General features: G+C 36.5%; 1 protein-coding gene across 3 annotated transcripts in view; it reads left to right on the top strand.

Annotated features, from left to right (window-relative positions):
• LOC134741728 (synaptic vesicle glycoprotein 2A-like) overlaps positions 1–23,826 on the top strand; it is a 35,064-nt gene extending 11,238 nt beyond the window's left edge. Inside the window, exons 3-10 of one of the 3 annotated variants that reach the window (XM_063674629.1) lie at positions 5,462–5,624; positions 9,865–9,986; positions 11,928–12,166; positions 12,254–12,402; positions 18,970–19,075; positions 21,403–21,698; positions 22,401–22,528; positions 23,677–23,826. In XM_063674629.1, coding sequence (XP_063530699.1) covers positions 5,462–5,624; positions 9,865–9,986; positions 11,928–12,166; positions 12,254–12,402; positions 18,970–19,075; positions 21,403–21,698; positions 22,401–22,528; positions 23,677–23,735 — 1,262 coding nt within the window. In that variant the 3' untranslated portion in view covers positions 23,736–23,826. Of the gene's footprint in view, positions 1–5,461; positions 5,625–9,864; positions 9,987–11,927; positions 12,167–12,253; positions 12,407–18,969; positions 19,076–21,402; positions 21,699–22,400; positions 22,529–23,676 lie in introns of those variants that run through there. The other 2 variants (XM_063674622.1, XM_063674635.1) reach the window with 2 other exon arrangements.
• Positions 23,827–27,268: the final 3,442 nt, after the last annotated feature.

Raw genomic sequence — 27,268 nt, 5'->3', positions numbered from 1 at the left:
ACTTTTAGTATGTTACTGGGCATGGTACTGGGTCTCCAAAACTGCCGGGAGACAGCGGCGCCGGCCATCTACTTCAGCGGAATGACATCATCAAAATGACTCCCGCCTCGGTGCGAATATTACATATTGCACCCAAACTATGCATTGCACATACACGTGTGGGGTATTAAACGAAAGCCAATAAAATATTATATATTTGACTAATACACTATGTACCAAAATATACAATAGTTTAAGAGAAATTTAAAAATAAATCAAAATGATGAAAAAAACGATTATTTGGGTTTTTCAACCAAACCAAAAGTCGGACGTTAAAGCAATGTACTACAAAATTAAAGCTGATATCTCAAGCAATACACTGATATCAAAATAATCAAAATCAGACCAAAATTGTGAAAATTATGCATCAAAATGTAGGTATTAGCTAGAACAAATGCATTAAAGAAAAAAAAATCGAAATTGGTCATTTTCAGGATAAGCCGCATAAGCTTATAGTATGTTATGAGCAATATAAAAAGGATCATAAAACTGCTGGGAGACAATCTCTATAGTGCCTGAGTGACAAATAATGGCGTCATACATGTGACCACTACCGAAATTTGCAAAATCTAAATTATAACTATACCATGAGTCATACATACACGTGTGCTATGTCAAACGAAGGGTTATTAAATATATTATGATTCGTTAATACATTATTTATAAAAACAATGTATATTTTAGGAGCTACAAACAAAGAAAAACCACTTTTTTGATAAAAGTTCGTGTATATATATTTTATAGCTCAACTAAAAAAGTTATAACAATTTTGCGTCTAATATAAAAGAAACCAATTATTCAACTATACGTCTGTGCTTAAATTTTTAATTTCCGACCAAAAACTGTGGAAGTTGTACAAAAAAAACTAAAGCGCGCCAACAATTCTACCTTAATGCGCTCATATTATGCAAAGATAATCCTAATTATGGGGTATTAAATAATAGTTGTTTGTTATACAAGGGTGCAAAGTTGTATTTTACCCGCGAGTGTGGAATTGAAACACGAGAAAGCGAAAGGATTCTATTGTTGAACCACGAGCGAAGCGATTCTAAAATAAAATCCTGAGCGTAGCGAGTGTTTTAACACACGAGAAGTAAAATACATTTGCACCCGTGTGTAACACAAAACTTTTCCCCTCACTATAGCGAGGAAAGTGCAACATCCACAGGCGTTAGATCATCTTCATCAACTGGAATCACTCATTTTTTTTAAATATTATAACAAAAAACTCTGAAAATTCTGTACTTTTACGTGAGAAGTTATTAAGTAAAATTTTTGTTGACAATGTTGACATTTCTGACGTATGAAATGTCAATGATGCGTTTTGAAATTGCATCGACTTAACTTGTGCGTTCAGAATTATATTTTACATAATTATTAAAAAACAAATGTTTATTATGGAATTTTAAGGTTTATGACTTAAAATCATTAAAGAAGGCTGAATCTGGTATTTTTTATAAGATTCTCAAACCATTTATTTAATGATAATTAATAACGAACGAACCATTATTATGAGCGTTTTACGTTTTGTTATCTGTCAAGCTACTTAAACACGCTCCATCCAAGGTCAAATTACTTTCCCCACTAGTGGATAAAATGCGTTTTTCCCCGCTTGTTTTAAAGGATAAAAGACGGCTTTCCGAGCTAGTGAGGGGAAAAAGAACATTACATAAAATACATGAAAACGACATTTTGGAGTGGAATCATAATTTATAAAATGAACTTGAAAAAAAAATTAAAAAAAAAACAAAAATAAATATTGACAGAAGCAAGTACAAAATAGGTGTTGAAGTCCCTAACTTCTGAGCTAAGTAAAAAAACCTGTTACAGAAGCCAGTGTCCTCTCCCAGACAATAGAAATAGGCAGAATTTGCTGTTTACGTGTGATGTATTGTTTACATGGAACTACTGAACTGATTTTGATGAACGAGGCGTCAATTCATAAAATTCATTTGCTACAGGTGCTACAAAGGCGAATGAATTGGCAAAACTTAAATTTTAACCGACTTTCAAAGGAGGAGATTAGGTACGAAAAGAAACCGTTGTTTTGCTTATTTATCAAACAAATTCAATTTATAAATTATAATTCCACTCCAAAATATCGTTTTCATGTGTTTTATGTAATGTTCTTTTATTTAATACCCGATAATTCTGATTATTCTTTGCATAATATGAGCGCATTAAGGTAGAATTGTTGGCGCGCTTTAGTTTTTGTTGTACAACTTCCACAGTTTTTGTCCGAAATTAAAAATTTAAGCTGTGACGTATAGTTGAATAATTGGTTTCTTTTATATTAGCCGCAAAATTGTTATAACGTTTTTAGTTGAGCTATAAAATATATATACACCAACTTTTATCAAAAAAGTGGTTTTTCTTTGTTTGTAGCTCCTAAAATATACATTGTTTTTATAAATAATGTATAAACGAATCATAATATATTTCATAACCTTTCGTTTGATATAGCACACGTGTATGTATGACTCATGGTATAGTTATAATTTAGATTTTGCAAATTTCGGTAGTGGTCACATGTATGACGCCATTATTTGTCACTCAGGCACTATAGAGATTGTCTCCCAGCAGTTTTATGATCCTTTTTATATTGCTAATAACATACTAGAAGCTTATGCGGATTATCCTGAAAATGACCAATTTCGATTTTTTTAACATTAATGTTTGTTCTAGCAAATACCTACATTTTGATGCATAATTTTCACATTTTTGGTCTGATTTTGATTATTTTGATATCAGTGTATGGCTTTAGACATCAGTTTTAATTTTGAAGTACATTGCTTTAACGTCCGACCTTTGGTTTGGTTGAAAAACCCAAATAATCGATTTTTTTTTTATCATTTTGATTTATTTTTAAATTTCTCTTAAACTATTGTATATTTTGGTACATAGTGTTTTAGTGAAATATATAATATTTTATTAGCTTTCGTTTAATACCCCACACATGTATGTGCAATGCATAGTTTGAGTGCAAAATGCAATATTCGCAACGAGGCGGGAGTCATTTTGATGACATCATTCCGCTGAAGTAGATGGCCGGCGTCGCTGTCTCCCGGCAGTTTTGGAGTTTCAGTACCATGCCTAACAACATACTAAAATTTGGTAGCGGTTTCCGGATCTGAACTATCTCTTGGACCGTTTCCCATAAGGCATAGTATGTAAGTTTTCATGTCTCATGCTCTGAAAGTGGGTCGTTGTTGTTCTAAAAAGTGCGCAGAAAGTGATACGTTTCTGCTCTAGTGCAGAAAAGTGTTGTACTCCTCTTCGTCCCCGTCCCACGAGCATCACGAGAAACAAAATTGAAAAATAGTGTCTTTATTTCCCCGCCTGGAACAATTGGAAATTGTTCTAATTTTACTAATCCCGCATTGAATCGTTTTTTATCAAAAATGATGTAAGTAAATTGTTGAAATAAATTATTCTTGATTTCTTTTGTTGAATTGTATTTACTCGATATCATAAGGCGGGAACCAAAAGGAATACACCAAAAATATTTTTTTTAACCATACACTTGCGTAAATGAGCAAAGGCAGTATCTTATACAGCCACAGTTAAACGTTTGTACGATATTAAATGGGTTTTTAAAGTCTTTTATCACTATATTCGTGAAAATAAAATTAAATATAAGATAAAATTTGCTTATTTTATTCATTAAATTGTTATTTAATATTGAAATTTCTTTATATACTTTTATTATGTTGGCTAAATGACTGGGATGCCATTAACTATTGGGAGTTTTACAACGAAAAAGTAAAAAATTAAAAAGTAAGAGGCAATCCCGCTGATTTTGATACTAAATTAACCAAATCATTTTAAAATTACTGCAGTTTGTTAAGATATGTGTGTTTCCGTAAATATTGCAATCTAAATATTTTTCGCTACGGGTTATTTATCTTCACACGTGAAAAGTCTCCGATTGCAAGTAAGTCCTTAGGAAAAAAATAATGGCCGCAGGTCTATTAGGTACTTTATGATTTTGCAAAATTGCCTTGTCTTGTTTTGTTTCCTCGCATTCGATATGAAAAGTAGAGTGTTTAACTCGAGTGAAAGGCACTATTTCCATCTCGGACTATTGGCGCTCTCACTGCGTTCGAGCGCCAAACAACCTCGACGGAAATGGGTGCCTTTCAACTCTTGGTTAACAATCTACTATTGTGACCCAAAGACGAACATGTAACTTAAACTATGAATTTTAAACATGTGGGCCACTTTTGTGGGGTAAATGAGAAAATTAAAAAATAAAGTTTTTTAAACTGTATCGTGTTATATATTAAATAAAAGAGCTCATTGTGAGAATCTCAAATAATTTTTTTTGTATAATTTTAGCATAAACAATTTAGTCGTTATTCAAGAAATTTTCCAAAACTACCTATACTTGGTCAAAAATTTTGAAAAAAATACACAAAATAGATCTTTACCTGTAGATTTCAGGAAAACTTATTAGAAACGTGCAGTCAAGCGTGAGTCGGACTTAATTACTTAGTTTATGATCCGACCCCTACGGGTTTTTTAAAGACAGACACTCACGTTTCACATAAAAAATACATTCTTTAAATTATGTGATGTACGGAACCTTGGAACGTGGGTCCGACTCGCACTTGGCCGGTTTTTTTTTAAATATGTAATATGGGTAAGACAACTAAACTCAATGCTCCAATCAGGCAGCGAGTTCAGGGGTTGAGGGGTAGTGAGGTTGAGGAATTGGCCGGACTAGTTACTCAGACAGACTCGAGGAAAATCCTGAATATTCAGTATTAGACATATGTAAAAAACAGGCCAAGTGCGAGTCGGACTCGCGCACGAAGGGTTCCGTACCATTACGCAAAAAACTGCAAAAAAATCACGTTTGTTGTATGGGAGCCCCACTTCAATATTTATTTTATTCTGTTTTTAGTATTTATTGTTATAGCGGCGGTTCGTTTTTATTATTTATTATTATTATTATACCGGCAACTATAACGGTTCATGAGAAACAGCCTGGTGACATACAGTACGGAACCCTAAAAATGGAAAAATAAAACTTTTTACAAAAAAAGTACATCCGACTTCAGAAGGATATAATAAAATATTATTATATTTAAGTATATGCGTTACCGACTGAGAGTTACTGGTTATAGTCGGGGCCAAACATTTTCTGGGTAAACCCGCCGCTACTTGAATCAAAAGACCCTTTAAGGAAGGAAACGTTACCTTTATGTCAAGAGTGTTCTAATTTCTCATGACCAAGAGAAAAAATACTAGACAAAAGAATATCTTGCACAGCGCCAAGGGCACTGACTGCACTATTTCATCGAACAATAAGTAGTTTAAGCAATAGGTAGGGTTTTACCTTTTAAGTCTTTATCCATATCGGTTTCCTTTACAATGAAGCGGTAATTATAGAATTAACAAATTTAGCTTCGATTTCCAGCGGTTGTCGTGACTTCGTTCCCTTGGGGCTACCTCGTTGACACGCGAGGCCGTAAGGCAATGGTCATCTACAGCTCCCTTCTTTGCGGAGCCTTCGGAATACTTTCGGCCTTCATGCCCGAGCTCATTAGCTTTACCACATGCAAGTTCCTCGCATCAATATGGTACGTACGTGGTCGCATTAATTGGATAAAATGTCGTGGAACATAAAATTTATGAATCTCAAAAGAAAGTCTCAAAACAAAAGCAATTGCTGACATAGATTAGTGGAGTTTGACTTAGGTATTATTATGGATATTAACGTCGTTATATATATATAACGACGTTCACATGATTCATAAAACTTATTATCTATGATCGATACACAGTACAGACAGGGCAATAGGCGTTTTGTGCAACGCAGCTATGATGTTGATGTTTTATTTATTAGATAACCCGGGCTTATGACCATTTCCAGTCCGCCATCGTCTTAGATTCATCCATCAGTTTCTTAGAATTGTTTTAACACCCTTTGAACAGGTCTTACTAACTACATAGATTAACTTCACTGCTAGTTTTTCGTGGAAATACCTCGATTATGTAAGTGTTTGTACAACATTTTTTGATGTAGTCTTTTCTGTGATGGCAATATCTTCGAAAATATAAACGAAAAGGGTTTCTTTTTATAAAGAATAAGAAAACAGGGTTTTTTTTTACATTATAACAGTCTCCTTAAGCCTTTTGGTCAGAAGTCTGATGTGCAACCTGTGCGAATACAAACGTCATTTTTTTCTGGGACAAGCTTTAGTGTAATCTCATAGAAATTTTAAATATAATAAACACTTGCAGCAAAGGGGATTAAATTGCAAATAAAATTTTGAAAGGTTTTTTGATAATTAAAAAAAAGTTATCAAGAGGGAGGTATGATTCTATTTTACCTGTAATATTTATGATAATATTAATGTTATGTAAAAATTTCATAATTTTTCGTTGGTAAACTATGGAGATAAGGGGGGGAGGGTATTTTTTTTCACATCTTCATTCATAAATCGTTTTTTCTCGACAAGCTAACATGGTCAACAATATAGTATTTATATATTATCTGGGAGACCGAGCTTTGCTCGGAAAACATATAAAAACTCAAAAATGCGCGTTTTCCCAGTGATAAGACCTATCTAGATCGATTTTTCGCCCCCGAAAACCCCCATTATAGCAAATTTCATCGAAATCGTTAGAGCCGTTTTCGAGATCCCCGAAATATATAAATATACATAAATACAAGAATTGCTGGTATAAGGTATAAGATCACTTTACAATAAAATAATAAATTAGGTATCATACAAAAATATTGCATATAAAACATGTTCTATATTGCATGAAACCGTCTAATAATGGACAGTTTTCATTGTCATGTATTTTCAATCAAAGTGACAGTGTTACGGCATGGTTACATTGTTTACGGCCAATCAGACCGACTAATTTTATAATAGACCAATAAATATAAGTATTTCGGGTCGGTGAAATTGACTAATCATAATTTTGGTCAAAGAAAACCCATACCTAAACTTTGACTGCAATTGGTCCGCTGGTGAGCATGCGTATTTTAATTTTGTAAGCTGATGGTTGGGGAGACCAAGAGGGGATTTTTGGAGTCACTCGAGCGCGTCAGATTAAGATATGGGGGTACCTTGGTAGTCTTGGTACCTCCACGAAGTATGCGTCCTTGACACCGAGAAGGGAGTCAAGGACAGCCCGTCAGAATAGTAAAAAAAATCGCCACCTTGAAATACTCGAGCGCGTCAGATTAAGTTATGGTCGATTAATTACTTATTTAATAGTGCCCATTTCAATAATCTGACGATTTTAGCGATCACTAAGCGAGTGGCAGGGTCACAAAGTTGCAAAAAAATCGCGACCTTGACTTAATCGAGCGCGTTCGATTTATATTTTATTTCGAAGGGAATAATGCAAGAATAACTGAATTAAAAAAATCTGCCAATTTAAGCAAGCAAGGGTGTAAAATTTAATTGATATTTATATTTTCAGTTGTTGCAATACTTTTTTTCTTCCTTTCTCTCTCATGTTGTCCCCGTCCCCATATAGCGCTCCGTTTTCATTATTTTAATGAACAAAATCACGTTTGTATTTTTTTTCTTATTAACAACTCTATTTCCTAGACAACGGCAACCCACGATAAATTTATTTTCGACCAGTTTGAATGTGACTGGCGTTTGAAGTTTACGTGTTTCTGGTTTTGAAGTTATGTATGGAATAATTTGATCCCAGATAAGAACAGTGTACGTTTGGAGCAACATATGAAATGCTTATTTAATGTTTACCTGTACAAAGTTTAGTTATTTGTTTAAGAGTTAAACCTTGAACGGAGTGTTCATTTACTGGGTTCGTCTAAATTTTTTTTTTAATTTATACGTATTGAGCTTGTTTTTTTGTGATTCTGCATAGAAAACTATTCTGATTCATTCAGCCAGTATTGGAACAATCCAAATTTCTATAGTTAATTTACTAGATTTTTCATGCCTATGTGTGAACAATACAAAATTTGGCTTGTTCATTTATTAGATTTCTACTAATTCTATGTATGAACACTGTATCCACGAACAATGCAATTAAAAGTTTATTATTTTAAGCATTATTTGCTGAGCTTGACCTTTTTTCATCAAAATATACACGTTGTTTCTTATTTTAAAGATTGATTCCCTTTTTCTTATTAGTATGTATGTATGTATGTATGCCTGTATGTGTGTATGTATGTGGCTTCTGTGTTATTGGCGAATAACCATTATTTTATTACATTCTAATCTATTTGACATCAATATGGAGGGGATAAAAAGATATGAACGCTTTCCCTATACCTACTAAAATAGAGCTAGAAATGGTTTTTGTGTTAAAAATGTTTTTTTAATGCTGATTAAAAAGATTTAAAAAATGTTCATTCACTGGGTTTTACTGTGTTCATTCATTAGTTTTTTTGTTCATTCGCTAGGTTTTTGGGTACTTTTTGATAAACTCATCTAAATAAATAAATATTATAGGACATTCTTGGGCTTACCGTGGGACTTAATCAATCTGTGTAAGAATGTCCTGTAATATTTATTTATTTATTTATTTATTCTTACACAGATTGACTAAGTCCCACGGTAACCCCAAGGAAGCTTGTGTTATTGGTACTCAGACAACGATATATATAATATATAAATACTTAAATATATAGAAAACACCCATGACTCAGGAATCACACAAATAAATGCCCTTACCGGGATTCGAGCCCAGGACCATCGGCTTCACAGGCAGGGTCACTACCCACTAGGCCAGACCGGTCGTCATCTATAACTCAATAACTAGAAAAGTAATAAAAATTCGTAGAAATTATATTCTTCTTCATTAAATGAGGATTGATTAAATTGTATTTAATTATTACAATTATTAATAAATACTGAGAAATGATTTTTTGAAGTTGAAAAAATGCTTAAGTGTTCATTCACTGGAGGGTTTACCCTACGCTTTTTACGAAATAATTAAACAATATTAATAACAGGGGAGCGCACAATGCTAAATTTGAAGTAACTCGAGCTTAAAAAAATTCGTTGTTAACCAACATTTATTAAGAAATCTTCAAACTGTGATATCTCTTGAACCTCTTAGTCGATTTTGATCTACTTAGCGGCATTCTGCTCAGTTTTTTAGGCACAAAAAAGTAATAAATACAATATATGCGACAGGAATTTTTAAAATTATCTTGAAAAATGAAGAAAAGTTTTTTTCAACCGTCAGAATAGGATCTCCACATTATCGTCAGATTAAGGTTTTACTTAACTAGGACATCAATCTGAACCTGTGTGTATAATAATCAGACACGCTCGAATATTTCAAGATGGCGGTTTCTTTTGCAACTTTGTGACTGCCATTTGCTTAAGGATCACTGAAATCGACAGATTATTGAAATAGATACTTTTATAGGGTCCATTTAACCACCCCTTTGAATATCTGACGCGCTCGAGTAAATTTTACTGATGCTCGCTAACAAAGAAAATATTATCTAAATTTTCGAAAAATTTGACGACCGGTCTGACTTAGGAACCCTGCTGCCTATGTAGCAGATGGTCCCGAGTTCGGATCCCGGTAAGGGCATTTATTTGTGTGATGAATACATATATTTATTCCTGAGTCATGGATGTTTTCTATGTGTATGTATTTATATAAGTATATAATATAAATATGTGTATATCGTCGCCTAGTACCCATAGTAAAAGCTTTGCTTAGTTGGGCTAGGTGGATCTGGGTAAGATGTTCCCTAATATTTATTTCATTATTTGTTTATTTTAATAAAAAAACGATGATATAGACAAATCACGCAAAACCTATAAAAGCTTAACTTAGTTTTTAAAGTTGACCCAATTATTCCAGTATGGCATGTCCAGCAGCAGCACCATACACTTTCATCGGCGAGATTCTTCCCCAGAAACATAGGGACTTGGCTCTCTCCATCACGAACGCTATGCAGACCCTTGGATCCGCCTTAGTACCTTGTAAGTAGAATATGCTAGCTAGGTTATTTTTATGACATATGGCGGTAATTTTAATTTTTTTATAACTTTAAAACGATAAGAATCCACCGCAATAAGAATGGGATTCGAAACACCGCGACGTGACGCGAGTACAACATTAGGAACATACTTATAATTATCCATGACGTTTTCATAAATATAACATTTAGAGTAGTCTAATGCGAATGTAAATGTCGAAGGCATTTTGTAAGCATCCGCCGTATTTACAAACGGCGCCGTCACTGCATAAACGCGAAGCGGTTTGCAAATTACCGAAGGCAATTTGTAAAAAGTCGGCATTATGTAAAACCAATACCTTATGGCATTAACGGCGTCGTTTGCATTTTGCCGCGGCATTTTAGTCGAATCAGTTTTTTAATTTACCACGCGTGGCGCTGCACATCAAAACTATGAAATCTTTGCTATGAAAAACGCGGGTGTCCATCAAATCTGGAGTTCTTCGGACTGTTTCTTTAAAAAAAACCATTTCCTTCACAACTTAACTAGAGAGCCCCCCTTCGCGGGCTCCTATTTCTGGGCGGTTTGCCCTTCGGGCATTTCATGCTACCTAACGAACCTAACCTAGACCTATTGATTAAGTGTGACGTCCGTGAAAACATCTAACCTACTTACCTACCTACGCTCATTTCCCCAAAGTGTATAATGTTTTCACGGACGTCACACTAAATGAATAGGTTAGTTTGTTAGGTAGCTTCAGATGCCCGTCTATAGTTAAGTTGTGAAGTTCGAGTTTTTAGGGTTCCGTACCCAAAGGGTAGAAACGGGACCCTATTACTAAGACTCCGCTGTCCGTCTGTCCGTCTGTCTGTCCGTCTGTCCGACTGTCTGTCCGTCTGTCCGTCTGTCACCAGGCTGTATCTCATGAATCGTGATACTAGCTATTGTTGTACAGTTGAAATTTTCACAGATGGTGTATTTTTGTTGCCGCTATAACAACAAATACTAAAAACAGAATAAAATGAATATTTAAGGGGGGCTCCTATACAACAAACGTAATTGTTTTGCTGTTTTTGCGTAATGGTACGGAACCCTTCGTGCGCGAGCCCGACTCGCACTTGGCCGGGTTTTTGTAAACCATGGTCATCTTAACGAACGAAACCCACGCCGTTTCACGTTTATAAACCGCGTTTATAAACTGACGGCGCCGTTTATATACGGCGGATTAATAAAAACCCTGCGACATATATGTACCTACATGTGTATTTAATACTATTTTTAAAATTATTTCCATGTACCTACCAATGAATGTTAATGTTACAGACGCCCTAGCATGCCTTTCGCGTGCGGCTTCAAGTAGGTGAGAACGACAAAGCAAGTCGTGCTAGGGGCTGATGATAATACGATGGTGTTATCAGTGATTTATATTTTTCGCTACGTTTATAGCATTTGTCGGAGAAATGGTCTCGCCGGAAGATCAGCGCTGACTTTTGGGTTAGCATTATGCTGAGGCGGGACCATTTCGTGGTAAACTATATTTTTATTTTTATGTTTATATTTCTTTGTTGTTTTTATACTTTTGTATGTTATAGTTTATCACGAATAAATGCGATGATTTCTGTTGTTTTTTCATTTGTATATTACTGAATGATTAAAGTAATTAAAAAATATCCTACTTTTAGTTAGAGCGTCATTGCACTGAAATTAAATAAAGTAATTTCATTTAGCTGCATACTGTACCATTGACATTGTTGTTTCATGTATTAATTCAACTGCGACATATATTCTAATAGTGCCCAGAGACCATGGAGATACTTCCTCAGCCCCTACGTACTATTTACGTCAAACCGGTTGCAATTGAATTCCATTGCATTGCATTGCATTGCAAACCAGTAATCCAAATATTATATCCGGCATCGTGTATATTATAACTCTACCAACATCATTCTATATTTTGACTTGCAGTACTAGCGTGGGGCATCATTCCGCTGCCCTTCAGAGCTGATGTTGGCGTGTACACATTTCGCTCGTGGCGAGTTCTAGTTATCGTGTATTCCTCGTTCTTCATCGTAGCCGCCTTCCTGATGTCATTTGGCCCCGAGAGCCCCAAGTATTTGGTTTTACAAGGGAGATATGACGAGGCTCTAGCAGTTCTAGAGACAATGTACGCTGCGAATAAAGGAAAGTTGAAGGCGGAATTTCCGGTAAGTACAAGAGTGTTAGATATTTTGCTACTAACTATAAAAAAGAAAATGTTTAGATACAGGACGTGATAAAATGAATAATTTCAGATCAAGGAGCTTAAAGTTGCTGAAGACTCTAAGAAAGAAAAAGTCGGTTTTTTCACCTCACTTAAGGTTCAGTCCTTGCCTCTAATGAGACCACCATACGCAAAATGGATGGCTCTGAATGGCTTCCTACTATTCGGAGTGTTTTCTACGTAAGTAGGTATTATTTTTATAACTAGCTGAGGTACCCGGCTTCGCTCAGGGAGTTGACATGTGGTAGTTGTGATACAACTATAAATAAAAACTTTTATAAAAAAAAGATAAACCGACTTCAAAAAGGATGAAATAAAATATTATCCTTTTTAGGGTTCCGTGTTTAAGTATATGCGTTACCAACTGATATGTTTGAAGTCGGTGCCAAGCCAAATTTTGAACCATATATTCATAATGATTTTGGTGCATTTCGATGAGGATGCGGCTATATAGGTGTTGGATTGCCTAACGCAGCGTACTACGTAGGCGAACAACACGCGAACGCGAAGCGGCGCGGCACGGCGCCTTAAAACCGCGCCTTAATCCTTTCCTATAGAAGTGTCCTACGTGGGCGATCGCGTTGCGAACGCGAACGCCTTAAGCCGGCCGTCGCTTCGCTTCGCGTTCGCGAGTGTTCGCCTATGTAAGATGCAGCGTTACACGACGACAATAAAAGAACTTTCTGTAGTTGAACCTTCTTGCGCAGTTCGTATAAACCATGCTTGTCGGCACATTAGTGTAAATCTAATGCGTTTATTTGACGTCGTATTTTTTAAACAGCATTTCTTACTAATTCTTGAACAGTCCATAGCTCGCAAGTGTGGGATTGGGACTGAGTTATTTTCTGTCGCTTATCCAGAGGACTACATTTCAAAACAGAGACCGGACAACCCTTTCCGCGATAAAACCCTTTCAATGGGCGTCCCTTAAACACGGCTAACACATTGACAGATTTTCCCTTTTGTACTGCAAGCCCATTCATACCTTTGACTAACTCTTACCGAAAAGCTAACCAAAAATAAGGCTAGCCCTTAATAAGGGTTACCCTTATCTTTAAGCGCTTTTTATAAAGGTTTCCCTTTAGTAATCCTTGCGTGAAAGAGACAGGATTAGTATATATCTACGCTAGTGTATAAAAAGGAAAGAAAATACGTGCCTAGTCAAAGAACGCAGCCGCCGCCGCCGACGATCGCTCGGATTCGAAGTAATGTGTGCTTTATGAACTAGGTAGACGACTTAAATTAGCACGCTTATGTGCTAAAAGGGAAACCCTTTATAAGGAATATGCAAGGTGTTGGTGAGCGGATGATAAGGGTATTTGGGCTACCGCTTACTCAAATGTGTTAGCTTTATATAAGGGTTTTTAAAAGCAAAATGAAAGGGTTTCGTCTGGCAAAGGGTATATGGTAAGTTAAGCCTTATGCAATACCCTTATAAAACCCGGATAAGGGATAGCGGGCCGGTCCCTGTTTCAAAATATAAAACAATTCTAGGAACCTTCATGCCAAATTTCAGCTAAAGCGGTTCAGTTGTTTAGCCATGAAAAGTTAACAAAGAGGCAGACAGAATTACTTTCACGTTTATAATATTTGTACAGTTGTAACGGGATTTATAGAATAAAACTATGAAAACGGATTATATCGCGTATATTGAATTTATAATACATCCCGACGTTTCGAACTCTTTACAGACATAAAGCTGATTATTTTTGACTATTATTGTTACTACATGACTTGGCACCGACTTCAAACATATCAGTTGGTAACGCATATACTTAAACACGGAACCCTAAAAAGGATAATATTTAATTTCTTCCTTTTTGAAGTCGGTAAACCGACTTAAAAAAAAAACAAAAAAAATATCTTTTTTTATAAAAGTTTTTATTTTTCCATTTTTAGTTTTAAGACATTGTTAAGAGCGTGACACATGAATAAAAAACATAATCATGTTTAACTCTAAATTTGTTAACTTTATTAAATAATCAGAATTTTCCTCAAGTCCGTCTGGGAAATCATTCCAGTCACTAAATCCATCCTCCGCCCCGCCACTGACCCAATCCCTCAAACCCCCCCGATCACTCAACCTCACAGCACATCAACCCCTGATCATTGAACCCCTCGACCCTAAACCGCCAACCCTTCAACCGCCATTCCCCCGACCCCTAACCCCAGACCCCTCAACTCCTAACCCTAACCCGCGATCCCTTAACTCCCAACCCCTCAGTCCCCGACCCATCAACTCACCTCCCCTCAACCCCCAACCTCAAACCCCCCAAACACTAATACCCTCTACCTTCACCTCTCACACCTACCCCTCACCTCTCAGTCTTTTTGGTTGTTTCCAACACTACCTACATCAAAAATCATAATACACATACGAGGGAAGTTCCACATTTCGTCCGTGGTCTTCATCATCAGTAGCCTTACCACAAGTATGGCATTGATATATTCGCTATCGTGTGCGTAACTTACTGTTTATGCATCTCGCTCGTACTGGCATATTAGTGTACAAAGTAAGTTACGAAGACGCTAGCGAATATTTAGTGTCAAATTCGTTGTTAGTTGCAATACATCAAATTGGTGGTTTTTGGGAGGAAATGCTTGAGTTACTTTAGAAAACACCGAAATCACCATACACGTGCCTTCAAAAATTGAGGAGTTCCCTCGATTCCTCACGGATTTCATCATCAGATCAAAACCAAAAATGTTACGAAAACACCTTGAAGGTAACTTCTTTCAAACAGAAAAAGAATTACTCAAATCGGATCATGGGTGCCGGAGTAATCGCTGAAATCATTATCATCAAAACAATCATTATCATTAGCTCCACTTCATCAAATTGGTGGTTTTCGAGAGAAAATGCTCGAGTTGCTTAAGAAAACCCAAACCCAAATCGCCATACATGTGCCTTTAAAAATTGAGTAGTTCCCTCAATTCCTCAGGGATCCCATCATCAAATCAGAACCAGATTAATATAGGACCAACTTGGAAGTAGCTCCTTTAGAACAAAAAAAGAATTACTCAAATCGGATCACGGGTCTCGGAGTAATCGGTGAACATACATAAAAAAAAATAGCCACAACCGAATACAGAAACAGAACCTCCTCCTTCTATGAAATTGAAGTCGGTTAAAAATAAGAGGAACAATTCATTTATTTATTAAAATATATCCTAATTACAAAACCTACTTCTACTTACAATACTTGTTTATAAACAACATTTTTCATTTTGTTATCCGGGGTATACATATAATTATGTACAAATTTTTCGAATTTCCTACTCGAGAGTCGAGAGCAAGCTACGTATAGTTGACCGTGAGAAAAGCAAGTCTTTGAGGTTGATGCCGCAATATTTTAAGGTTTGGCCTTGCGCTTTGTTAATTGGTTTGGGTCAGTGAGGCCAGCTACCAGATTTCGTGCTGCTACGTGAAATTCGTGAATATGGTCTGAGAAAACCTTCCCTTAATTTCAAATTAATAAAGATTGGGGTTTACAGGTTTTGGAAAAAATATAGGTACCTACAGAATGCGAGAAAAAGGTCATTTTAACAAAAAAAATTTTGACTTGAAACGTAAGGTGCGTACTGCGTAAGGCCCTATTCCCTTACCTACAAGCTTTTCACTGTAGGGTAGGGCAAAGCCCAACATTCAAGTCTTACATACAGGGCGCTTGCTTTACGCTATGAGGTCCCTAAGCAGCCCTATGCGGTCTTCGCAATAACTTTCCCACGCCACGTTTCACGTCAACCACTGCGGCTGTGTCCCTGATACAGCCTATCCCCATGTTTTTTTGATGCCAATCGGTGCCATTCCTATCCACGATCAAAAGCTTGTATGGGACCAAAAAAAAACTTCCGCCTAGAAAAGCCACAAATCGAGGAAAACTTTTCCCATACAATATGTATGAAAATGAAAACATTTATTTTTCACATGCTATTTTTTATGCCAATTGATTCCATTCCTATCTAGTATCAATAGTTTCATAGGGTGCTCAAACAAGAATTTAAATATAATTTCTAATCTTTTTTAACAATTTTATTTATTTAGGGTTCCGTACCTCAAAATTAAAAAACGGAACCCGTATAGGATCACTCGTGCGTCTGTCTGTCTGTCTGTCCGTCTGTCACAGCCTATTATCTCCGAAACTACTGGACTAATTAAGTTGAAATTTGGTATACATATGTAAATTTGTGACCCAAAGGCGGACATGTAACGTAAACAAATGAATTTTAAATATGGGGGCCACTTTTGACAAATGAGAAAATTCAAAATTAAAGTTTTTCAAACTATATGGTGTTACATATCAAATGAAAGATCTCATTGTTTGAATCTCAAATATATATTTTTTTTTAATTTTAGGATGAACAATTTAAGCAAATAATTAAAAATAGGCAAAAAATGACCATCCCCCCCCTTTATCTCCGAAACTACTGGGTCTAAAATGTTGAAAGAAATACACAAAATAGATCTTAACCTATAGATTACAGGAAAACCTATTAGAAATGTGCAGTCAAGCGTGAGTCGGACTTAATTACTTAGTTTTTGATCCGACCCCTACGGGTTTTTAGGGTTCCGTACCTCAAAAGGAAAAAACGGAACCCTTATAGGATCACTCGGTCTGTCTGTCTGTCTGTCTGTCTGTCCGTCTGTCACAGCCTATTTTCTCCGAAACTACTGGAACAATTAAGTTGAAATTTGGTACACATATGTAAGTTTGTGACCCAAAGACGGACATGTAACGTAAAGAAATTAATTTTAAACATGGGGGCCACTTTAGGGGGGTAAATGAGAAAATTAAAAAATATTTTTTTTAGTGTGAGAATCTCAAATATATATTTTATATCTTTTTAAAATAAACAGTTTAGAAGTTATTTAAGAAAATAAGCAAAAAGTGACCATTCCCCCCCTTTATCTCTGAAACTACTGGGTCTAAAAATTTAAAAAATATACACCTTATTTTTAAGAAAAAAAAACCGACTTCAATGGGGGATGCCGCTGAAAGTTTACTTATTGTTGATGGTGCACTCTTAGATTCCAGACAATGAAATGAAAAAGACAGCATATTTTGCCTAATTATCCTAATCCATCTTTTGCTTAATTTTGCCTAATTGCTTAATTATTATAATATTGCCTAATAATGTAGAAAAGGAGGTAAAACCACCCACTTTTCTAGTAGCATTTCGTTTTTGTAAGGGTCGCAGTTCTAACCTAACCTAACCTATTTTTCTGATAGCATTTCGTTTCTGTAAGGGTCACAGTTCTAACCTAACCTAACCCACTTCTCTAGTAGCATTTCCGGGTCCGGGTCTGGGTCCAAGTTTGGGTCAGAGTTCGGTCCGGGTCCGGATCCGAGTTGGGGTCTATGTCCAGACCCGGGTCCGGGTCCGAGTCCGGGTCCAAGTTTGGGTCTGGGTCCATAAGGAAGAGAACAAATCGCCAAACGTGAACTATGTGTCATTGAAGAGTTCCATTCTGATCATCATCAGCAGTTCCACTGCATCCAATGTCACTTTATTAATTTTAAATGCTTGATTTGTTGATGAAAATACTAAAATCACTATATGTATGCTTTTAACATTTGAGGAGTTCCCGCGATTCCTCATGGATCCCATCATCAGAACTGCATTTTGGCAGAAACGGGACCAATCTGTATGTATATACTTACAATCAAAAAAATAATTTTCAAAATCGGTCCAGAAATGACGGAGTTATGAAGTAACAAACATAAAAAAAAAACATACAACCGAATTGATAACCTCCTCCTTTTGAAATCTTGAAGTCGGTTAAAAATAGATCTTTACCTATAGATTACAGGAAAACCTATTAGAAATTGCAGTCAAGCGTGAGTCGGACTTAATTCTTTAGTGTTTGATCCGACCCCTACGGGTTTTTTAAAGACATTTCACTCACGTTTCACATAAAAAATAACTTGATTAAATTGCGTAAGGTACGGAACCCTTGGAACGCGAGTCCGACTCGCACTTGGTCGGTTTTTTTAAAGACATTTCACTCACGTTTCACATAAAAAATACATTATTTAAGTTGTGTAATGTACAGAACCCTTGGAACGCGAGTCCGACTCGCACTTGGCCGGTTTATTTTATTTTATTTTATTGATGCAAAAAATTACAGTTTTTTAACAATAAACATTCCATCCGCTGCGCCTTCTAGGTTACTTTACTGTAACATTACGAATCTACTGACATTTGACACTGACTTTATATAAGTATATACGTATGTGTATGTGAATGCAAGATATTGCTATATTTTCCAGTCTACACATTTTTGATAAAATGTTGCAGTCTCTACTGTTGAGTGTAAATTTATTTCGATTTAGACGTCATATTTTTTGTTGCATGTCTAAATATCCACACGTCTTAGAAAATGTTTGAGTTTTGGAAACGGTGATAATTCGCAAATTGTGCACAATCACGCCATTTTTTGGTGGTTAGTCGGCAGGACAGCCAAACGGAGACGCCTTGTGTGTAATTTTCTGTAGGTACAAAAAAGTCTGCAGATTTTTGTGGGGGAGGGAAACGTCAAATGTATACGTAACGTAAAAATAGCCATGTCAGCTAAACGTCAGTCCATACATTGTGTATGACCATTGGCCGACTATTTTCGACAGAGAGGAACGCCTGTTAATGGCCACTCCGTTTGGTTATATCATCTAAGATCTTAAGCTATGCTCGCGAGGTCTACAGGTCACAGAGCCACTAGTTTTAACATTTTGGACAAAACATTTTCAGTGTAAACGGCCTCTACTTGTGGATTCCGGATATCCTGAACAGGGTACTCAGTCAGGGCCACGATGGAGTCACCGCCTGTGAAGTTATTGCTCAAAGACTTAATGAGGTAAGTAAATGAAAGTTATAGTGAAAACATGAAAAAAGTGTGTAAAAGATCGTACAAAATAGTATTTTATACAATCGTGATATAATAGAGAGCTTTTCAGTCGAGTACCGTGTTTAAGCAACGAAGCTTGTTGAGTTGCTTAAGTTAAGGTACGAGATTGAAAAGCTTGATTATATCACTATTGTATACAATACTTTTTCTACGAGACAAAAAAATAATACTTTCAACTAGTAGAATCATATAGGTAAACAAACAAAAAGTACTTATACAGCTAAGATCGCGAGCTGCCGCAGCCCGCGATACCTTCATACTCGAACGCGCCCCGGCCGCCGGGCCCGGCGCCCCCGGCGGGTTGGTTAACGAAAACTCCTCGTAACTCATGAGGCCCTGGTACCTGCTCCTTGCTAAATTCAATTTTAAGACAGCTTTTTTTCTCGATTTTAGCCACCGTAGCCTATGGAGACTAACAAGCAACGCTAAGCGGTTTTCGTAGGGTATGGATGTTGCTATATGAAGGGTATCACATGCGCGTTTCTGACTTATGAAGCAATTGTTTCTACTACAACATAAAATAAAATGTTTTTGTTGGCCAACCAATCACAAAGCAGATGCGACGCAGCAGCGTGTTTAAGTAGGCATTGAATCGAGTCTCCTTAAACACGAAATCTTTTATCGAAATGTATGAACTTCTATTTTCTAAATTTTTATAATTGACTAAACCGTATCGATAAAATTCTTATGCTTAAGTCGGAAGTGCCATAGACTATCCAACGTTGAAAAGAGTAAGGTTGTAGTGTTGCATATGAAGTTGTAATACACAGATTATACTCGACGAGTAGAAAAACGTACTTTCGGTCCTTGCATTCTGGAGCCTCCAGGATTGTATCGTACCTACGGATAGCAAGAGGCTGGGGTAGCAAATGTAGCAATGGCACGAGCTTAATCAAGACAAGATGGCAAACAATTATATTGTACTTATTAGAAGTGAAATAAAAAAAAAACCTCTGCCAGTTGTATCGCGGTGAAAAGACTGTTAGCTGGTCATATGAACACGTAAAAAAAAATATTTTAGATCATCGTATCCCAAGTGAAACTTTGTTAGAATAATAGTTTATATGCTGCATGTTATGAATAAATAATATCGCCATCGGGCTGTATCGCGGTGAAAAGCCGTCAACTGATCCCCGAATAGGGCCTTCAGAAGCCTGATAGCCAGTGATCGGAATAGGCATAGTATAAATACCTAAACTTGGTAGAACAAAGTCATAAAGTGGAGACTGCCTTGCGATAACATTTTTTTCGGGACTAAAGTCCCGGAAACGTACGAAGTAAATAATATTGTTATAAATACGGTAAAAAACAATGCATTCCTCGTTTTTGTTCAATACAAGCAATAGGCGTAAAATAAAATAATCATAATCACTATTGTATAAAATACTATTGTTCTCTGTAATATGTCTCGCGACGTACAATGATTGTTTTATACAATTAATGTAAATTTTATTTATCATCTTTTCAATAAAGCTTATAACATTAAAAAATAATAATAATGATTATGTATATTTCTTAAATCTAAGTATATGTCGTCAGAATCAGGATCATATTCGCAACTAATATTTAATTGACAATATGTGTGTATTTAGATTTAAGAAATATATATGGAAAGTTGCAGAAACAAATTGGTTATTTTATTTTACGCCTATTGCTTGTATTGAACAAAAACGAGGAATGCATTGTTTTTTACCGTATTTATAACAATATTAATTACTCCGTACGTTTCCGGGACTTTAGTCCCGAAAAAAAATGTTATCGCAAGGCAGTCTCCACTTTATGACTTTGTTCTACCAAGTTTAGGTATTTATACTCTGCCTATTCCGATCACTGCTGATAGCAGTATCTATCACTTATTTTTAAATGCACCAGGTCCCTATTTCATTAATTTGCACCATGTAAATTCACTCTTCCGTCCACTGGGTCAGCCAATCGACTGCTCAAGTAATTATTACTATACTACTTGTCTTGTAGGTATATATTTGTCTTTTTTTGGACTAATCCCGATAAGGCCTAGTTTATCCTCTGGGTTGGAAGGTCAGATGGCAGTCGCTTTCGTAAAAACTAGTACCTACGCCAATTCTTGGGATTAGTTGCCAAGCGGACCCCAGGCTCCCATGAGCCGTGGCAAAATGCCGGGACAACGGGAGGAAGATGATGATGACTTGTCTTTCATACCTACCTTAACTTCTGATAATGAATGTAATTGTTCTAATATACCTATAATATTGACCCTTAACATTTTCAATCCAAACACTGGTGTTTTTCCTTTACAGACTCATGAAGCAGCAGTTTGTGACGACAGCATAGACCAACTTACATTCTTTGTAAATTCAATAGCCAGCTTCATTTGTGCCGTTATATCTTTACTTGCCAGTTGCACGCTTAAGATCATTGGCAAGAAAGTGCTTCTAGTACTAGTCTACTTCATTATCGGCTCTTTCTGTATATCCGTCAACTTTATTAGAACGAGTATGGTGTTCGCGGTCTTGCTGTCAGCTCTGCAGATTGTAGCTGTTGCTGTTGGGCCAGTCAATGCCTATGCGGTGGAAATATTTCCTACTCATTTGAGGTAAGGAAGGAGTAAGATAAAATCCGTTAAATTAATTTCTAGGCTAAGTGTAGTTATGGCACATAAATTTAACTATGTAAGCTCCTGACAAAAAAATACTAACAATAAAAACTGGCCGACTGTACTGTACCTATTTTTGGGAAAGTTAACAACTACCAGCATATCGAGAGGATACCAACGGGCTCAACCTTTACAGGATTGGCCCAGGCACTGGCGGTGCGGGCACCACGAGAAACGAGAAGTATGCTGAGGTGGAAAAGCCCGCGAAACGGACGATAAATAGTTACTTACTAAAATTTCATATTGTCGTTTTTGCATATTTTTTATTTCGTCGCATATGTATTAAAACGATGTTATGTCAAATAAAAGTACATGAACAAAAGTAAACCAACTTGTATATGATGACACGATATTGTCTTTCACTTATGTTTTACCTACTATGTTCAACGACTCAAAATCAAATCAAATCATAAAATCAGAATCAAAAATATGTTATTGTATTGTATGGCTATGGGTTTACAGAGGTCTTACAAATTGATTCATGTTCTCCCTTGCCTTACTAAAGCGTAGCGTAGGATATTTGGCTAGAACTAAACACAATGTTAATAAGTCTTCCATCTCACTCGACTTGGTTAACTCTTTCACTTGTAGTTTATATAATATAAATAGTTATACATATATAACGTTGAATACACGTTTCAGGGGTATGGCGGTGAGCCTCGCGATGATGCTGGGCCGAATCGGGTCAGTGCTCGGTACAAACCTCGCGGGGCTGCTCATCAACGCTTCGTGCGAAACCACCTTCTATTTTTTCGGTGGATTGTTGTTGGGTAAGTAGGTAGAGCCGGACAAAGCTAATTCTTTACAGACTTTCCCCACACCACTGAGTGTGGAAATGCCACCTGAAACGTCGAATTCCTATCAATATCTGTGATGACACTTATATAAAGTGGGGACTTTATCACTTCGAAGTCTATGTAGACTGTAGACAAACTCTAGTATACATAATAATAAATATGGACATTAAACGTTTGATGGTGTTTTTCTTATTATAGCAGTCATAAAATAAGTAATAGTATGTAGAGTGCAACATTGCCAACGTATACCTAACTATGTAGTACCTACAGTCAGCTGCTCAGTCGGTCCACTGACGACATTCGTATATGAATATAAGGTATTCATTTGAGACGACGGCGGCGATGTCTAGTTTTCTTAGGTGTAGCTGTCGGTAGACTATTTTAATTTTTGAAGGCAGTGCCAAACCAACAAAGACATTCTTTGCTACCAAAAAGAAAAAAAAAATAGTAGTGGATTTGGAGTAAAACGCAAATTTCTCCAGGATGGTCATTTTCCAAGATGGCTGCGATTCCTCGAGGTCCCCAAATGTCAAATAGTGTGGACATGAAAAATACATACCTAGGTACCTACCAATTTCAGGACTGTTCTAGAGATTTCGAGGTTAGCTCTAATCCGATTGTGCCATAATGCCGAGCGAACATGCTCACCAACGAACATGTGCACAAACGCGATTGGGTACCAACCTACCAACGTACTGACCCACTTTATAAGGTCGCAATTTAAAAGTTAATGGTCTCATGTATTTAGGTCTCCTGCGTAGTGTATCTTTATTGAGTATCGTAATAATAAAGCCTGTCTTTGCCGTGGACAATTGTGATAAAGCATCAAAGTGCCCTTCCAGTTCCACTAATTTATGGGTATAGTACCTAGTCTACGCCAGAAGGCCTAATATTCTGATAGTAATTTATTTTTATCAGACTGTTATGATCTGTCAGCTGTCCACACACACACACACACACACACACATATATATATATATATAAATATATATATATATACATAACAATTTGATAGCAAGAAATTACTGTCTGAATACGCCTCCGCCTCCGGATCTACACGAAGCTTCGATGTTCATGTACTTTCATGCATCTTTCATGATACTCTATATATCTCTTTTCAGTTTGCGGCTTCATGGCATTCCTGTTACCGAGGGCACAAAGTAAAATATGTTGCTTCTAAAGATTATGGTTCTAATGATTAGATAATGGTTTTTGATTGAGTTGAGACCAAATAATTGAATACAGAATACACATAGTATTATCTTATGGTGTGTTTGACTTATGCGATGAATAAATAAATAAATGTCTATAGAATTATGTTGATATATGTGTTTTATTTTAGGGCTTTATTAAGGGCCCTCCACACTCATGCGCGAATCACGGCGCGAAGCCGCGAACGTAAGTGTGGCGTCGATATCGCAGATTGTTTACCTTCACGCCTTCGCGCCTTTTTCCCCGTTTTTTGTCGGTTTTTTGGCCCGCGTCAAAGGAGACGCGAAGCGCGAACTTGCAAGACTCCATATTACACACTATTTTGGCTCATCTGTGGCAAGATATATATAGCTGGTCAAGCAAATCTTGTCAGTGCCAAAAGGCGGCAAATTTAAAAAATGTAGGCGCGGAGGGATATCGTCCCATAGAAAATTTGGAAGATTTGCTTGATCAGCTATACATGATTATATTGTATTAAGCGGCTATATTTTAAGGGCCCTCCACACTCGAGCGTGAATTACGGCACGAAGCCGAGAACGCGAATGGTGGCGCCAATTTCGCAGATTGTTTACGCCTTCGCGCCTTGTTCCCCATTTTTTGTCGGTTTTCCGGCCCGCGTCAAAGAAAGCGCGAAGCGCGATCTTGCAAGACTCCACATTACACACTGTTGGCACAACATAAGTACCAGCCATGAAGACTAAGCGAAGCCCAGTTGACGACAAATGACGTCACATACATACGTCACGGCTCCGCGTACCTACATTAATTTCGCTCCAGACTACGCGGCGCGAAGCCGCGAACGCAAATGTGGGGTCGATTTCGCTGATTGGCGAACTCCACACACACACACTCCACACTCGCGTTCGCGGCTTCGCGCCGCGATTCGCGCACGAGTGTGGTCTGTGCGTTTAGGTACTCGATAAATCTATATAAAATTATTAATATGTGTAGCCGCTTCGGCTGTACCAGGCAAACACAATCTGTCAGTAAGTAAGAACCAAATAGGATATAATAAGATAGAGCGGTACTGTCATAGTAAATTTTGTAACCACTGTTAATTCACTGCCATCTATCGATATACTTTAAAACTAAAAATGAAGATTTATAAAAATACGTTAAAATGTATTTAAATATGGATAAATGGTTTTTTTATTTGCATTAATTATTTTTATATGATTTTGACCCATGTTCTTTCACTGATATGCGTTAAAATTATAAATAACAAACGAAACCGTTAACGCCCTCTCTACGAGAGTAGGCCAAAACTAGTGGCGTCATCTGATCGAGAATCAAATTTTCGTGATTTTCGAGGCACGTTTTTTCCTTAGATTGTATCCATCTATTACGGAGTTATATCTATCTTTGGTAAGAACAAAGAAAACTATAGGTACAGTCGAAGGCAAAAATATCGATCCAGACAAATGGCTCAAAAATATGTGAACACGACTTTATTGTCTGAGCGTACACATATTTTTGAGACTGGTAATGTATATATATTTATGCCCTTGACTGTACTCATCAATTAAAATGAGACAGTCCTGGGCCAAACTATAATTATTATTATTTATCATTTATTGCAGACAACATTGGTCCATATACATAATAAGCATATAAGAAAGCTGTAAATGTCGATAGGTTATTGATCTGAGGTCGATAAATACACAGTACATCACTATGCCAAAAATATAACCTTTCATAGTTAGCAGAAAATTTCGAAAATATATGCAAAAATCTATACAGACTTGAATGCAAGTAATAATTACATAAACAACATATCGATTTCAATGTTTAGGGTCAGGTCCTATAAATATAAGTTCGTGCGTTTTTTCTTTTCTTCCTGTACGCGATTTACAGCTCTCGATTACACAAGACATTATCACATATCAAACCATTACAAATAAAAACTCAGCACGTTTTCCAACAATCTTTCAGGAGTAGCAACAATATTAAATAAAACTATGAAAACGGATTATATCACGTATATTGAATTTATAATACATCCCGACGTTTCGAACCCTTTACAGCGTTCGTGGTTAACGGGTGACTGAGGAAAAATTACAAAGTGCAAAAATACCCACATACTAAAATAATGAACAATCATAGACTATAAACTTTAAGGCTGGTTGTACATGCAAAATCGGTTCATAAGGCTAGTTATACACTACAATTATTTTCAAGTAAAGATATATATATATATATATATATATGTCGTGGACATGGGGGGGCGACGTGTGGTGGCCTATAGCGGTGGCGGTAGTGGGCGCAGTACATCGATGTATGGCTACACAGCTAAATAGTATACTACCACTGCTACCAGTGTATGAAATAATACTACGGACTGCCTACTATACTTTCGTACTGAATGATAAAATAACTAGTCACTCTAGCAACGGAAATCGATTTAATTTAAAATAAAAGAATTACAATTAAACGTTCAAATCTTTATTTAAGTAGGTGGGCATATTACAATGCGATTATGAACGTCAAACAAAGCTATTCCGGTTCCAACCGTACACCTCTTGACCCGAGAAGATTTAACCCTATATGGGACCGGCAACAAACTCGGCGGGACACATCTTTTCAAAACAACACTTATTTTCTAATTTTTACAATAGTAAACCTCTAATGACTCATAAGAAATCAAATTAACACTCGGGATAAAACACTTAGCTAAATGATTAAAATATAATGTTGGAATCTATAAGCTTTCAAAATAATCCTTCAGGTATAAGCCTTCAGGAACGTAGTGAGTTTAAGCACGAGGTTGGTTAACGTCCGATATCTAGCACGGTCCGACCGAGAGTCTTGGAATGAATGCCGCGGAGCGGCGGAGCCTAATCGCTCCCACCAAAATGAATGTAGGCCAACTTGCCTGACCAGTTAAAGTTCGTAGATTTCAAACAGTCCCCTTTCGGCTTATCCTTTGTCTATTGTTAAATGAAACCGCACGTGCTACTTACTAGCATAAAAAATGGTATGGCCGTTTTAACCGGTTATTCAATTACCACTCTATGGAGATTGCAATAAGGTTTAAAATTAACTAATGGGAAAACATATTCCTTAGCTGTGTGGTCTTTGCGGTTACTGAGTGCCGGCAAGTCGAACGCTACAGAACCAGTCTAAAATGTGTCATCGATATGCGTAACAAAGGCGCGTTATCGGAGAGCGCACTTACACTGGTTTTTTTAGCGTTGGACTAGCCCGCAGTCGCCACGATGCACGAACCAGGTAAAGGACAGGGACGGATTGCGATTAAAACATTTTGATGGATTCATGACAAGTATGTATTTACATATTTAAAACAAACAATAATAACATTTTTTTACTATTCAGTTAAATAATAACATTAGGTAATAATCCGTTTTACAATTAATCAACTATTAAAATATTCCTCTCTAATGTTACAGACTAAAAACTAAAACTATATTTAACAAAATTAATACATACATGCCCTTTTTAAACAATATCGGCTTTTTTACAATATATAGGTATTACAGACAA

Source organism: Cydia strobilella, chromosome 1 (assembly GCF_947568885.1).
Source record: "Cydia strobilella chromosome 1, ilCydStro3.1, whole genome shotgun sequence".
In the NCBI taxonomy this organism is placed as follows: Eukaryota; Metazoa; Arthropoda; class Insecta; order Lepidoptera; family Tortricidae; genus Cydia; species Cydia strobilella.
The sequence above is the reverse complement of the archived record's forward strand: the minus strand, read 5'-3'. Positions and strand labels throughout refer to the sequence as shown.